The sequence below is a fragment of the Crocodylus porosus genome, unplaced genomic scaffold, assembly GCF_001723895.1.
Source record: "Crocodylus porosus isolate Cpor-Errol unplaced genomic scaffold, CroPor_comp1, whole genome shotgun sequence".
NCBI classification, from domain to species: Eukaryota; Metazoa; Chordata; order Crocodylia; family Crocodylidae; genus Crocodylus; species Crocodylus porosus.
The window spans coordinates 244,099,740-244,113,505 of NW_017728886.1; the positions used below are offsets into that span (position 1 = coordinate 244,099,740).

Here is a 13,766-nt window from a genome sequence, read left to right on the forward strand (position 1 = left end):
GTCAAATAAATTCCCAACTTGTTTAAGAAACCGCTACGCTTCCCGTGCCTCAGTTCTCCATAGCCAATAGAACCCGGCCTGTTACCGTGTCTAATTGCCACCCCGGCCCACCGTGACTCTGGGGTTTGGTTCCCCACCCCGGGACACTAAGTACATTTAGATTTGATATCAGGAAAAACTTCTTCACTGTTAGAACAGCGAGGAAGTGATGTAGACAGCTTATGGAAGTTGTGGAAGCTCCACCACTGGAAGCATTAAAGATGCTGGATTAGTCTTGGTCTGGCATGATCTAAAAGCTGCTATGACTATGTGCTACTATGAGTATTTCTAATGGTTCTAAGCTTTCCGGGTCATTGCATGGGGCTGGGACAAAATTTCCCCCCCTCCCTGCAGCTGTACTGTTACATGTACCTTTTTTTTTTTTTTTTAGCTTCTGCAGAAGCATTGGGTCTTGCCTATAACCAATGGTATGGATTTTAACAGGGATGTACAAATGTCTCTGCTGGAACTTAAACCCAGAGGTTACTGGCTAGAGAGTCTTGCACTTCTGCTCAGTGTCAGACCAACTGCTAATTTTGGAGTCAGGAAGGAATTTTGCCTGATGGTCAAATTAGTATGGATTGGGGGGTCTGTAGTGGAGGATGTGGCCCTCTTCCTCAGATCTCTCAGGCATATATTAACAACTTTTACAGAAGGAGTACATTGGCCACTGTGGTCCCTTGCTTTACCTGTAGCAGGTTTAGGTTTTATATCTTGAGTTTTGTCAGGATTGACTGTGTAGTTTTGCTAAGAGATTAGCGAGTGGATTTGTTTAGGATGTATTGGATAGAGATTATTCTGCTTTATGCAGATGGCTGGACTAAATGACCTCTGGAGTTCCCTAACAGCCCTACTTTTCTATGATAATATGAATCATTCCAGTAGTCTATTGGGATAAAAGGTGGGAAGCGTCCCCCTTCCACTCCTCCTCAACTAGTAAAAGTTGTTTTGTTTTTTCCCCCCCCTCAGATTACACGTTAGGACTCGTTCAATGTTGTAACCATATTTGGGTAACCTACTTCCCCATGAAGCCACCCAAAAAGTGTTTAGTGCTAGCGAACACGCACAGTAGGCTAGTGAGAACAAAACTAAGTTTCAAACTGCACATAAATTCCAAAAACTGAGTTATATAGCTATTCCCATGTCATGCAGGAAAGAGAAATGGGATTTAACCCAGTCAGTCAGTGACCGGTGTCAGCATTAAATGGACAACATTATAGATCCATGCTTGCTTCAATTGTTTACCAGCAACAGACTCAAACCAAGCTGCTTGAAAAACTCTCTAGAGGCTCACTAATCTGGACTTTGGTATTTCAGCAGTGTTGCTCACTTTCCTCACCACAGAAAATAAGAACAAGGATAAAGAAAACTGAGTTTCCTCTGAATTCCCATGCAAATCATTGTAATAATTAACAGTAATTTCTTTGGCATCCAGGATGCCATTAAATGATCTGTACAGCTGTTTGTGTGCAATTGTGTTCTGTGGAATAAATATATCACTCCTTGTCAGAAACAAGTTAATAAACCAAAAAGAAACCCAAATATTGCATCCATTTTTGTGTATTATGTATGAAAGAACCATATAAAAAATTCCAGAAGTAAATAATAATGTTCTTTTTACCATGCTGCATATCAACTTTTTTTCCCTTACCACTATAAAAAATGAGTATTTTGGCTGTCAAATGTTATTTGTTTGAGGAAAATAATGTGTTGCTGTACATTGAAGAGTATGATTTTAACATTCAGGTCAATACATTCTGTACTTTTTGTTTTATGGGTTAGCATCTTTGGCATACCAATCACTACAGCCATTACACTTTATAATACTGAGAAATAGGCAGGGGAATCTTTCAGATTTTCTTATGTGTTGCTGTGTTTGCTTGACATATTTTTCCTAAATTTCAGCTTCACAGCATTGTGTCTGATACCTGCACAAGAAATTACACAAATTACCATCGATTTGTGGATAGGCCTGTGTGAGACATCATCTATCAGTGAGGTAAACAGCTAAACAAATACATGTAGTCAGGTACAAGTAATGTTGATATTATGTCAGGGAATATAATCAATAACTAGTGAGAAGATATTTTTAAACTCTTTGGAAGGAATTGAAGAAGCTGAGGATTGAGAATATTTTTATAAATATTAAAACACTTTATATGAATTATAAACTTTGATTTCTATATTTGTAAGTTAATGACTGCATTCACACTGCAATTCCACTCACTCTTTCAGAGCTCTGTCATCATAATGGTGTTCAGTAAACTGCTGGAAGCTCCTACTGACTGACTTAGGTTTGCAGCCACTTTGCATAATTAAAAATGAGGCTGGACACTCAGACAATACATTCATATTCTAATGTCTGTAGTGCACAGCTATAAATGCAGAAGACAGATGTGTCTGAGGGTATGGATATACACATGCCCTTGTGTAATTTGTGTCCATATTTATGAAGATGACATTGATTTAAATATTCTGTCATGTATGGATTTTGTACACCACAAATGCTTATGTAGAAATGGATGTAGCGTCAGTAACTCTGAAAGAGTAGGATGGAGGAAAATCATATTAAATAATTAAAACTCATTCTGGGAATTTGGATTTACAAGCCCCTTGTTTTGTTTTGTTTTTTCTCTTTTCTGATGTTATTTGACTGCATCATCCTGTTTATCAATAGCTAAAATACACCTAAATTGACCTGATCATTGGACTTGACTAGAAATCATTGGTCAACAGATGAACTAGGACTACTACAGAACAAGAGATTATTAAATGACTGGGATTAGCACAGAATAGGATGCATTACTATAAAAATGCACTTTAAGGGTCAGATTGCATGTTTTCCTTTCTATGGTGTGCAAAGTGTAGGAGGGTTTCTGGTTCACTTTATCTTTGTTGTAACCAGTTCCTGAGTTCAGAACCTGCAAGATCCAGTTGAAAGTGGCTTTGATAGTTACTCCATGAATAGAAGAGAAGATTGGGGTCATGGCCTTGAAATTCATCTTCAAAAACTTGCACAGCTGGCAAAAGGAGCCCAAGCTGCATGGTCTTAAAAGAGCAGAAGGGCTATGTTCTTAGTTTGTGTACCTGGGAGCTCTGGAATGCACTATTCCTTACTCATACAACGCGGTACTATATTTAAGGTAATTCCATCCTCCCATGTAACAGCATGAACAATGCAATCAGTGCAATTCTTTTTCCAAATAAATAGCAAATATCAAAGTGTGCTACAAAAGTTCAGTGACTGTATTCTAGGAGTAAGGGTATAGAAACCTGGAGTCATGAGGCCAAAATTTAAATCTGAAGCAAGCAGATGCTGTGATGCCTGAATAGAAAACTAAATGAGATCATTTCTGGATGCCTTAAACACAGTCTAACCAGTAGCAACCACTTCTAGAGATATGTAGTAGGGGTGTGCAAAACAGGCCATATTCAATTCAGATTAGGCCCAAATCAGAGACAGTGATTAGATTCACTGATTCGGATCACTGTCCCTGATTCAATTCTGCTGAATACATATCTGAAGATTTGATGCTGATTCAGAGAATCAGTGATTTGGCCAAAAGCAGAACTTTAGATGTTTTTTCTATATACCTCATGGTACCAGGCACGGCTCATGAACACTGAGTTGGTGAGGCGGATGGAGTGTCCCACAGGAGTGCAGTGGGCTGCCCCACATGCTCAGCAGCAAACCCGGAAGTGGGCCAGAAGCTGAGTGCACTGCCCCCTCCCCCCATCTCTCTGGCTTGGTGATTGGCCACGGGGGGACCTAGGAGGCACCAGTCACTGAGCCCAGGGATGCGCTCCCCGGAGGACATGGAAGTGGACCGCAAGTGCTTCTGGTCCACTTTTGGGTCTGCTGCTGAGTGTGCTGGGGAGCCTCTCTGTGCTCCTGTGGGACACTCCATGTGCCCCAGCATCTCAGCATTCATGAGCCGCCTCGTACCTTGAGGTATGTAGAAAAAACATTTAAAGCTGTGCCTGTATCTGAATCACTGAATCTCTCTGAATTGATTCAGAGGGTTCTGATTTGATTGGATGAGATTAAAGGGTCTCTTGATTCAGTTTGGATTCTGAGATTCGGCCACCAAATTGGGCTGAATCTCCGCCAAATCGAATCAGGGACTGAAGCTTCGTACAGCCCTACAATATAGGCAGACTCTGAGATGTATAGGCAGAATCTGAGTTCTCTAATAGAACGTGAGTCATGGAGACATAACACTTCTGTGACCACTTTTTATGAACAGGGACCTGCTGGAAATAGAGACAACTGAGGAAATAATTAAGTTCTTAGCATGCATCATAGTTAACCCTCATTAAATACTTAACTGTAATTAATTGGCATTTAATTAACCTAAAATTATACTAAATTTAAAATCTTCAACAGTTTATGTAATAATCTTTGTACATGATCAACTCTGAAGCAATTAATAAATATGTCTTCTAATTTGTTCTTAAAATCTAGGCTTCAGCTATGTAGTTATTTCTATTTATGAGCTTTAATAAATATGTTAATTAAATATGGAATTTTCATTTAGTAAACATAACTCCACCTCCAAGTTGCTTGAGTCATGTAGTTAAAAGTCTGATCAAGATTTATGGCTAGCACTCATGAAAAATGTCCTCATACATATTTATTCACCAACAATCAAAAAAGGTTAAAGAATAGCACAGAGCAAATATAAAATTGCATTTCATTTTGGGCACTTGAAATCTGGGAAAACATTCTAGCTTTTTATATCTTTATAGAATATAAATTATCACAGCAGCTGTTGACATGGAGTTTGCTTCAAAGTTGATAGAGATGGCAGGAGGGGAAAGGGGATTATATCTAGAAAAAAAATCAGTTAAAAAGTTTATTGCAAGAAACTACTTGTGGGGAATTAACATTGAATAAATTTAAATTTCACTTCTCTCAAAAGGTCAGTAGGAAGGTAGTGTCTGCATGCATTTAGGTAGCACTTGGCTGAAACATCCCTAATGAAGGTCTGTCATTTCTGTGCTTATGTGATTGGCAGGGTCTACGAACTCTATACAAATACAAAAAAGAATTATCACGTCTTTCCACGTTATGCAGTATGGTGACATAAATTCCTTGCTACAGAAGAAACTGTACAAAATGTAGACAATATCTTTGCACTTTTTCATGGGCAAGAGCCCAATCATTTCCTAGGCAATTATGAACGTAGATACACATTACGAACACAATATCATTTCTATAAATTTGCTTTAAAACCTTACTAGGTTGTTATTTAAATAATCATTTCCATCTCATTGATAAGGAAAATATATTGCACTTTTATGTTATTTCAAAGACATTATATATATATATATATATATAGTTAATTTGAAGAATTCTGCTCCAAGCTATTCCTCAAAATAAATACATACGTACATAAATAAAAATAATTTTGAACCTCAACAGATTAAACAGACATAAAAATGATTAGCTGGTTCAATTTTTAAAAAAAATCAATTTTTCTTTTCTTTCTTTACCAGTCTCAATAGTTTTTAGTTTTATATAGTTGCTGTGTCAGTCTTAACCAAGAATGATAACACAAGTGTTCTGTTCTTTGGTGCTTCTAATACTAGTCCCAGAGGAAAAACTCAATACTAAGGAAAGTGAAAGAAAAAAGCAAGCCAACAAATAAACAAACTAAATTAAGTAAACTTTTCTCAACCTCCAAAAAGGTTCGGCTCCAGTTTTTAGTGATGAGTCAAGTGAACCTACATTTTTTATCATTCTCTGTTTGCAAAATGTGACAGTCATTATAAAATCAGTAGTTGCTAACCTGAAGAGGGTCTATTAAAATATTTGATTTATAATTGGTGTTTGTAGGATTGCATTACTGAGGATTTGCGCTTACATACAGAATATTTTTAAATTTTCCCTTTTTTGCTTTTTATTCACTTTAACTCAGAAAACCTAATGGCCCAAATCAGAAGATAAGAAAATAGTTTAGTAATGTGTATACATCAATTTGGGACTAAGCATATTTACCTTGACAAGCTGGAACTGGTGCATCCCATGTATAATATCCATGTGGAGATTTCCTGCACACAGCAGTACTTTTCCCAACAAGCCTAAAACCTCGATCACAAGCCCAGCGAACGACACTGTTTAGCTGTCCACCTGTCTGACTGACAATGAATCCATGGGGTGGGGACTCTGGAGTACTACAATAAAGAGCTTTAAAAGAAAACAAAATCCTGTGTTAAATTTACTACCTAAATCTTATTCAATTTCTTCACAAACGCTTACTAAATTCTGCAGGCATGTGTCTGTGCTGTAGGAGGGAACTTTTCAAAATACAGCCATCTTGGGAAGGCCTGAAAAACCCTCTTGATTAATGGGGGTGACTAATGCTTACATAGGGTGTACCATTGAGGATGAGGGAAGTAACCACTATCCTAGCAAGTAGGTTTGAGAGTGTGTGAGAGGTTGCACCCCCCCGGGTGGGGGGTGGGCTGGGGATGAGTTCTGTGAGACTCTTTGTGAGGAAGGGCAAAGTCTGCTTGTCTGAACTGGCGTGTTCAGTAGAAAACGTTGACTGATCAAGGCTCCTGCTGTCAGAGTAAAAAAATCTATCCAGTATCTCAGGAACTGAAAGAGGTCCCAGGACATTTTAATAACTTTTCTCTCAACCTGAGACACATGCACCCTGATCTGAGGCCCTGATGGGGAAAAAACATGTAAATTGGATCCAAATATAAATTGTGGATCCATAAGTGTATTGGATCCATCCAGAGGCCCCAGTGAAGGTGGATTCAACCAGTACTGATAGCACCTCTCAGAGGGTTGAATAGCTACAGTAAGAAGGTGGTGGATCCTGTGTAACCTAGAGTTTCAGGCATGAATATCAAGAACTGAACTTTAAGAATTGAAACAGAGTGGAGGTGTCCAGGAGCAGCTGTTTCAGTTTAGCATTTTTTTTCCTTGTTTTTTGGTTCCCTATTACAAACTCAGAAAAGAAGTTCTCAGGGACGGTGAAGCTGGTTTGCAGCTTATTTGCCATTAAGGAGCAGTATACGGTACGTATATTGTGGTTTTTAATGTTTTCTTGTAAGGTTGTCATTCATTGTTTGTTACCCATTTGTTGTTGTAGTAAAAAGATAATTGGACCTTTTTTGTTCATTACTAGTCACTGAGGCAAATTTAATGCCAAGTACCCCATACAAGGTACTACTGGTTTATAGATGTATATAGCGAACCCAGAGGGGCTGTGCACTTAAAATTGTATAATTTTTATACAAGGACTAATAAAACTTGCTAAAGGCCCTTGTTTTGCCCCCTTATCTACAATGAAGACTAATTTCTTCAGGAAATGATTTTACTGAAAGTAAATCATAAGACTTTTATAAGTCTTCAGGAATTTGGATGCAAGATGGCAAAGATGAAGTCATTACTCATTTGCATAACCGTACAATACTAATTTCTCAGTTAAATAACATAACACACGCATATTTTGTCCCATGACAATTTAAAAATAAGTATATAAATAGTTAGGATGAAGTAGAATGCTCTGAATAAATCAAAAAAGCAAAGTATAAACAAAGATTTTTTGTTTCAGATTATATTTCTTATATTCATAACTTATTTTCTATAAAGTCAACAACTACTAATGAACTAATACAAATTTAGTTCATACAGACTTAACTTTATTTTTATCATGAAAAACAGGGATCTATCCTGTTCGCTGGTGGTTTCTGCAATATTTGCTAGTGACATAAAACCAAGTTACCTCCTTCCCTCCCTGTGGTCCACCAACCATGATTTCCAACTAAAGTGTTGAGAATCTGCCCTATATATTCCTTAGAAACAGAGCCTTAGGGTTCTCTTTCCAAACCCTACAAAGGATCAAGGAGGCTTTACAGATAAAGGAAATAAATACAATGTAATATGTTGTGTCTAGCCATCAGTGAACTCCATCTGACTACACTGTAAACACATTTATCTCCCAAAAATCTGCTTCCCTTTAAGTAGTAAGGAGCAGACCTATTTGATAGACTTTTGTGCAAAGGCTAATTATTTTTTGCTTCATTTGAATTAACTGAAAATGGAGATGAGAAACAAATGCATAATAAACAGAAAATTTCCAGATTTATTCTCCACTGCTTTGTCTCCTTTATAAAGTTAAATAATATACTGCTATTGATGTCCTCAGTATTGACAGTTACATTGTTTTACGAGTGATTCTCCCAGTATTTTTAATCCACAGTACTGTCTTTAATTGCCTAAGGATTTTTTGCAAGAGCCCAATGTTAGAATGATTAATGAAAACCTAAACTTTGTTTAACCCCCATGACAATGCCTCCAAAAAAAATGTATGTTGTGTGTAATTATGGCATTTAAGTGTTAAGTATCAGCCTATGTTTATATTAATAAACATATTCAAATGAAGCAATGAAGGTAAGATGTTTTTATTTTTCTCTTTGACACATTCTTTGCTGCAATATCAAGTGTCCTTCTGCTTCTTCTGAATTTTAAATTTAATGGATCAAATGCTTCTTCTAACCTTTTGGCTGAAATCACCACCAAGGCACAAGAAGCAAACATTTATTCTTTGGTGGAAAGTATTCCAGTAATTGAATAGAAATGAAATACCAATCACTTGTTTTCCTATGACAATAATTCAGGCCCTTGCCATGAGAGGGTCCATGCTGCTATGTCATACAAGGATGGCAGGATGGAAGGCAGAGCATTCCTCAATAGCATGGAGGCAATGACTACCTTTGTTGTATCTATCCATGTTCTGCTTAATCTTTGTTGCTTCTTATTCTGTGAATAAAGTAGCAGCCAAGAGTCGTGCCAGGTAGCAATACTGAAGATTTAACCAATATGATACTTGTTTATCAAACAATGGCAAAATACGTACTGTATTTAGGGTTCCATCATTAGAACAAGTCTGGTCGCTTCTCCAGCACAGCACTTCTTTTATGCCCTGCTCTGCGCACATTGCAGGAACTCTGTCCCCTTTGGTTAGAAGTCAAATTAAGTCATGTCCAGATTTAATGAAAAACAAAACCCCAGGTCACTACCATTTTTGTTGTCGTTGTTCTGAACATCATAAATTTAAGCACAGACTCTTTATAAGAGCATATTTTTTATATAAATCCTGCTTAGAATATTACTTTACACTGAATCAATTTTATCTGGTTCAAATATAAAACATATTTGATTACCTTTTGTATTTTGAAAGTCTAGTGACATAAAAGCAGCCTAGAGCATCTTTTAACATAAACAAGTCTGTTCCACAATGAAGTTTTATATAGACTGGGGAAATATACACAGATACACATTTGACTTACATACCTATATATCTTATCCTGAAACCCTTTTTGTTTGTGCCGTGATCTGCTGACCAGCGAAGAAACACTTCATGACTATTGCTGGTTATATTGAGAGTGGATGAGTAGTCTCCACTAAGGGAAATAAGCAATGGGCTGTGACTATTTGGACCTGGATACAAGAGGATGAAAAAAAAGGGAAAATGAAAACTTTAAAATTAGCAATATAAAAAATGTTCCTTAAGCAACTGGTAAATGAAGAAAATGTAATAATGGAGTTTATAGTAGCTACATGCGATGTATTGCAGAATGCATTGCACGTGCTAATTTTTAAATATACAAGTAATGTAGGCTGGAAACAAATGATGTAATCCAATACTTCTCCTCACCAAGTTAAAGAATGCTTATTTAGACCAAGGGTTGGCAAGGTACAGTCCATGGGCTGGATCTGGCTCACAAAGGGCTAGGAACAGCCTGTGAAGGTCTGATTTGGAAGAGGGTGGGGGGCATAGGTGAAATTAATGTGGCAACTTAAAGCCTCTTGCTCTGTGACCTTGACACTACATTTGTCATTTCCCTTTGAGATTTAGCATGGTTTTTGGTGGCACCCAGTAAGCAGAGGGCTGCATGCAGCAAGGAGGGGAATCAGAGGAGCAGGGGATTGAGGGTAGGGGTGGGTGATAGGCAGACCATGGCAGCATTTATGTTGCAAATGCCCAGCCTGTCATTCCAAAAGGTTGTTGACCTCTAGCTAGAGCAATGAATAAAAAAACCAAACAAGCAAAATAGTAATGGCATGCACAAATCTTAGGGACTTAGGGGTGGTAAAGGAATATATAAAATAGTATCTAAAGTTGCGAATTGTGTAGTTACCATCAAACACCTCAAGTATATCAAATTCCTTTTCTGTCTGGAAGAATTCAAAGAACATGCTGATGTTGTAACCCTTTTCCACAGTAATGGTCCATGCACACATTTGGAGGTTTGGGTAGCTGTCAGGGTAACCAGGGCTCAATATGACACCCGTTGAATCTAGGCGCATTTCATTGGCAGGGCAGAGCACTGTGAAGCACAAAGATTATTTCACAATCTCTAGTAACAACTGTATCTTTTTATGAATGAAATGATATTTTTCTAACTTCTAAGGATCTGCCTAGTAATTTCATTTCCATAACAGGGAACACAATCACACAGTTAATTAAGGAGCAGCAGACAAAACTTGTACAGCATTAGCAAGTATTTTTAAACCTGCCATGAAAAACAGGGTAAGCCTGAGAAATCACTGGCTTTATTCTCTTTATATTATCTAAATGACATACTGTTCTTTCAGACTGTGGGTTAAATAAGTCTTGCTGGATTGTTCAGACAATAAACTACAGCATTTTTATTCCTTTTCATAATAATAATAGATATGAAAATACTGTGAACCAAACTAGAAGGCATCAGTGTAGTCTGCTTATCAGACTATAAATAACAAATCAGACATCGTTTATTTGAAATACATCATTATTAATTTAACAGAAATATTTTTTGCCTTTGGCCTATAATAATTTTTTTTCCATGTTTGCAATTCCTAGATTGTCTGTTGCTTTGATCAGCAATGAAATTGACTCAAAATTGCTGTCAGTTCTCATGGATCATTTGGTGCCCCTTCTTTGATTCAATGTCTCATAGCACAGAGAGAGAAGAACTTTCTAGTCTATTCCTGGCTCTGCCACTGACTCTGCCTGATGTTGGAGCTGATCAACTAATCTTTTCTTAATGCTATTTAAAACGGAATAGAAGAGGTCTAATCAAACAAGGAACAGGTCCTTAAAAATAAGGGTTAGGATTAACAACAACAAAAAATCAAGAGCTCTGCCAAAGGGTTTCTGTCATTTATGTTTTAAAAGCATCTATCATATATAACACAGGATTTTTGAAACTCCACGTATGATGGTATTCTTATATCTTCATAAATATAATTGATATACTACTACAAGATTGATTAATTATGCACATCTAATCCATTATATCCTTAAATACCCTTTTTATTTTCTAATGAGATATGCACACTACAATGCATTTGCTTGTAGTATGGTACATTTTCAAGTTCAAATAGCCCCGTATTTTTCTCCCATCTAACAAAGAGACAGATTCTTTCTTGGATGACTGGGCGTTGGTCAGCTGAAGCAGAAGTTTAGAGAAATGCAGACCAAAATCCCAAGTTCATTATTGCTGACAGCTTTTGTTCCTACAGTCAGCCATGGAAAACAAGAAATGAACTAAGCATCACCCTTGGCCAGCCAGAAGCAGGGAAAGTGAAAAACGTGGATCCCAGAATATGAACAAATATTATGATGGTTGAAAAGAAAAGTACTGCCTGCACCCTCTCCCATTGTAGATTCATTTTTTGTCATCAGCTACTGGTTAGCACAATCTCATTTCACTCCAAGGAATTGTTTTCCTTATTTTTCACAGCAGAGCCTGGAGTTATTCATTTTCCACATGCAGCTATGCAAGAGAATATATTGTAACCCATCTGTATTAACTGTCATTGACTATAGCCATAATGCTCTAGGGGTGCGGGGGGGAGGGGGGCAGGGGGAAGAAGGTGGAAGGGGAGGAAGAAAGGGGACAATATAATAAATAATATCACTAGTTTACATTGATTGCTGATTCCTCTTCAGAGTAATTGCTGACTAGGTGGAGTTGAACAAGAGTGAGATTAAGAGTGGCAAATTTACTCCAGCTTTGAAAAGGGAGGTTAGTCTGAGAGTTTAACCAGCCTGGTTAGGGAAAGACATTATACATAAACAAGTTTAAGTGATCAGAAACTGGTTTAAACATGTAACAGAAGAGATGGTCAGTGCACATAAACCAGTATGAGAATGGCTCAAGTTGGTTTGAGCTATACCTGGTTGAAAACAGTATCAGACTTAACTGATTTGGTTCCAACTGGTTTATGCAATGTCTATCCCAGGCCCCTTGCGGGTTTAAATTAAATCAGACTCCCCCAGCATCCTGGTATGCTCTCTGGCCTGGGTGGAGCTCTCTGCTTGACAGCAGGGCTGGCCCCTCCCCTCTGTTCCCTGGCTGTAGCTCCTGCCCTCCCCTCACCACTCCAGGCTAAGCATGAATTCCCCCCTCTCCTCTGACTTGTTGAGGAGGTGTCTATGTATTAGACAGCAGACTACATGCTGGCTACAGCCTGTGTTGAATCAACGGGTAGAATCAGCAAGTAGCTGGTAATGTTCCTCTGTTGTTTTCTTAATTGGGTGATAAACACTGTTATCAATTCCCTGCTGGGCTAATCAGAGCTCTGGCCAGGGCCTGGCCATGACCCCCTCAGCTCCATGTCAGAAATATGATTCCCCTACTAGTGTCAGGCTCTTAAGTTCTTCGTATATCTGGCTTGAGCTCCCTACATGCAGATGGCCATATCAGAAAATCATGGGTTACGGATATTTCTTGAGGTCTCACAAATATGAGAAGTGTTCATAGAATCACAGAATCATAGCAGTAGGGTCAGAAGGGACCTTGTAGATCTTCAAGTCCAACCCCCTGCCTAGACAGGAGAAAAAACTGGGCTAAAATGATCCCAGCTAGGTAGGCATCAAGCCTCCTCTTAAAGACCCCAGGGTAGGAGCCAGCACCATTTCCTTTGGAAGTTGGTTCCAGATGCTAGCTGCCCTAACTGTGAAGGAGTTCTTATGGATGTCTATTCTAAACCTACTCTCCAACAACTTGTGGCCATTATTCCTTGTTATGCCAGGGGGCACTAGGGGAAACAAGGTCTCTCCCAAACCCTTCTGGTCCCCCTTAGTGAGTTTATAGATAGTCACCAGGTCCCCCTTCAGCCTTCTCCTATGAAGGCTGAACAGGTACAGGTCCCGCAGTCTCTCATTGTAGGGTCTGCCCTGTTGTTCCTGGAATATGCGGGTGACCCTCCTCTGGACCCTCTCAATGTTGTCGACATCCCTCCTGAAGTGCAGTGCACAGAACTAGACACAGTACTCCAGCTGTGGCCTGACCAGTGTTGCATAGAGGGGGAGGATCACCTCCTTGGCCCTGCTAGAGATGCTCCTGTGGATGCATGACAAGGTCTGGTTAGCTCTGCCAACCTTGACCTCGCATTGTCGGCCCATGTTCATCTTGGAGTCAATAATGACTCCAAGATCGCTTTCTGTCTCTGTGCTCTCAAGAAGGGAGCTTCCCATCTTATAAGTGTGCTGCTGGTTACTACTGCCCAAGTGCAGCACCCTGCACTTGTCAGTATTGAAGCGCATCCTGTTTTTGCTAGCCCACCCCTGTAAACTCTCCAGGTCTTGCTGCAGTCTTTTCTTCCCTAGTAGCGTGGTCACCTTACCCCAAATTTTGGTATCATTAGTAAATTTAAACAGGTTGCTTTTCACCCCGTCGTCCAAATTGCTGATAAAGAAATTGAAAAGCGTGGGCCC

General features: G+C 38.7%; 1 protein-coding gene across 1 annotated transcript in view; it reads right to left on the bottom strand.

Annotated features, from left to right (window-relative positions):
* The window catches only part of CSMD3 (CUB and Sushi multiple domains 3), a 332,707-nt gene that overhangs the window by 112,078 nt on the left and 206,863 nt on the right, over nt 1-13,766 (bottom strand). Inside the window, exons 21-23 of the mRNA XM_019552043.1 lie at nt 10,201-10,389; nt 9,353-9,499; nt 6,041-6,229 (exon numbers count right to left, since the gene is read on the bottom strand). Coding sequence (XP_019407588.1) covers nt 6,041-6,229; nt 9,353-9,499; nt 10,201-10,389 — 525 coding nt within the window. The remainder of the gene's footprint in view (nt 1-6,040; nt 6,230-9,352; nt 9,500-10,200; nt 10,390-13,766) is intronic.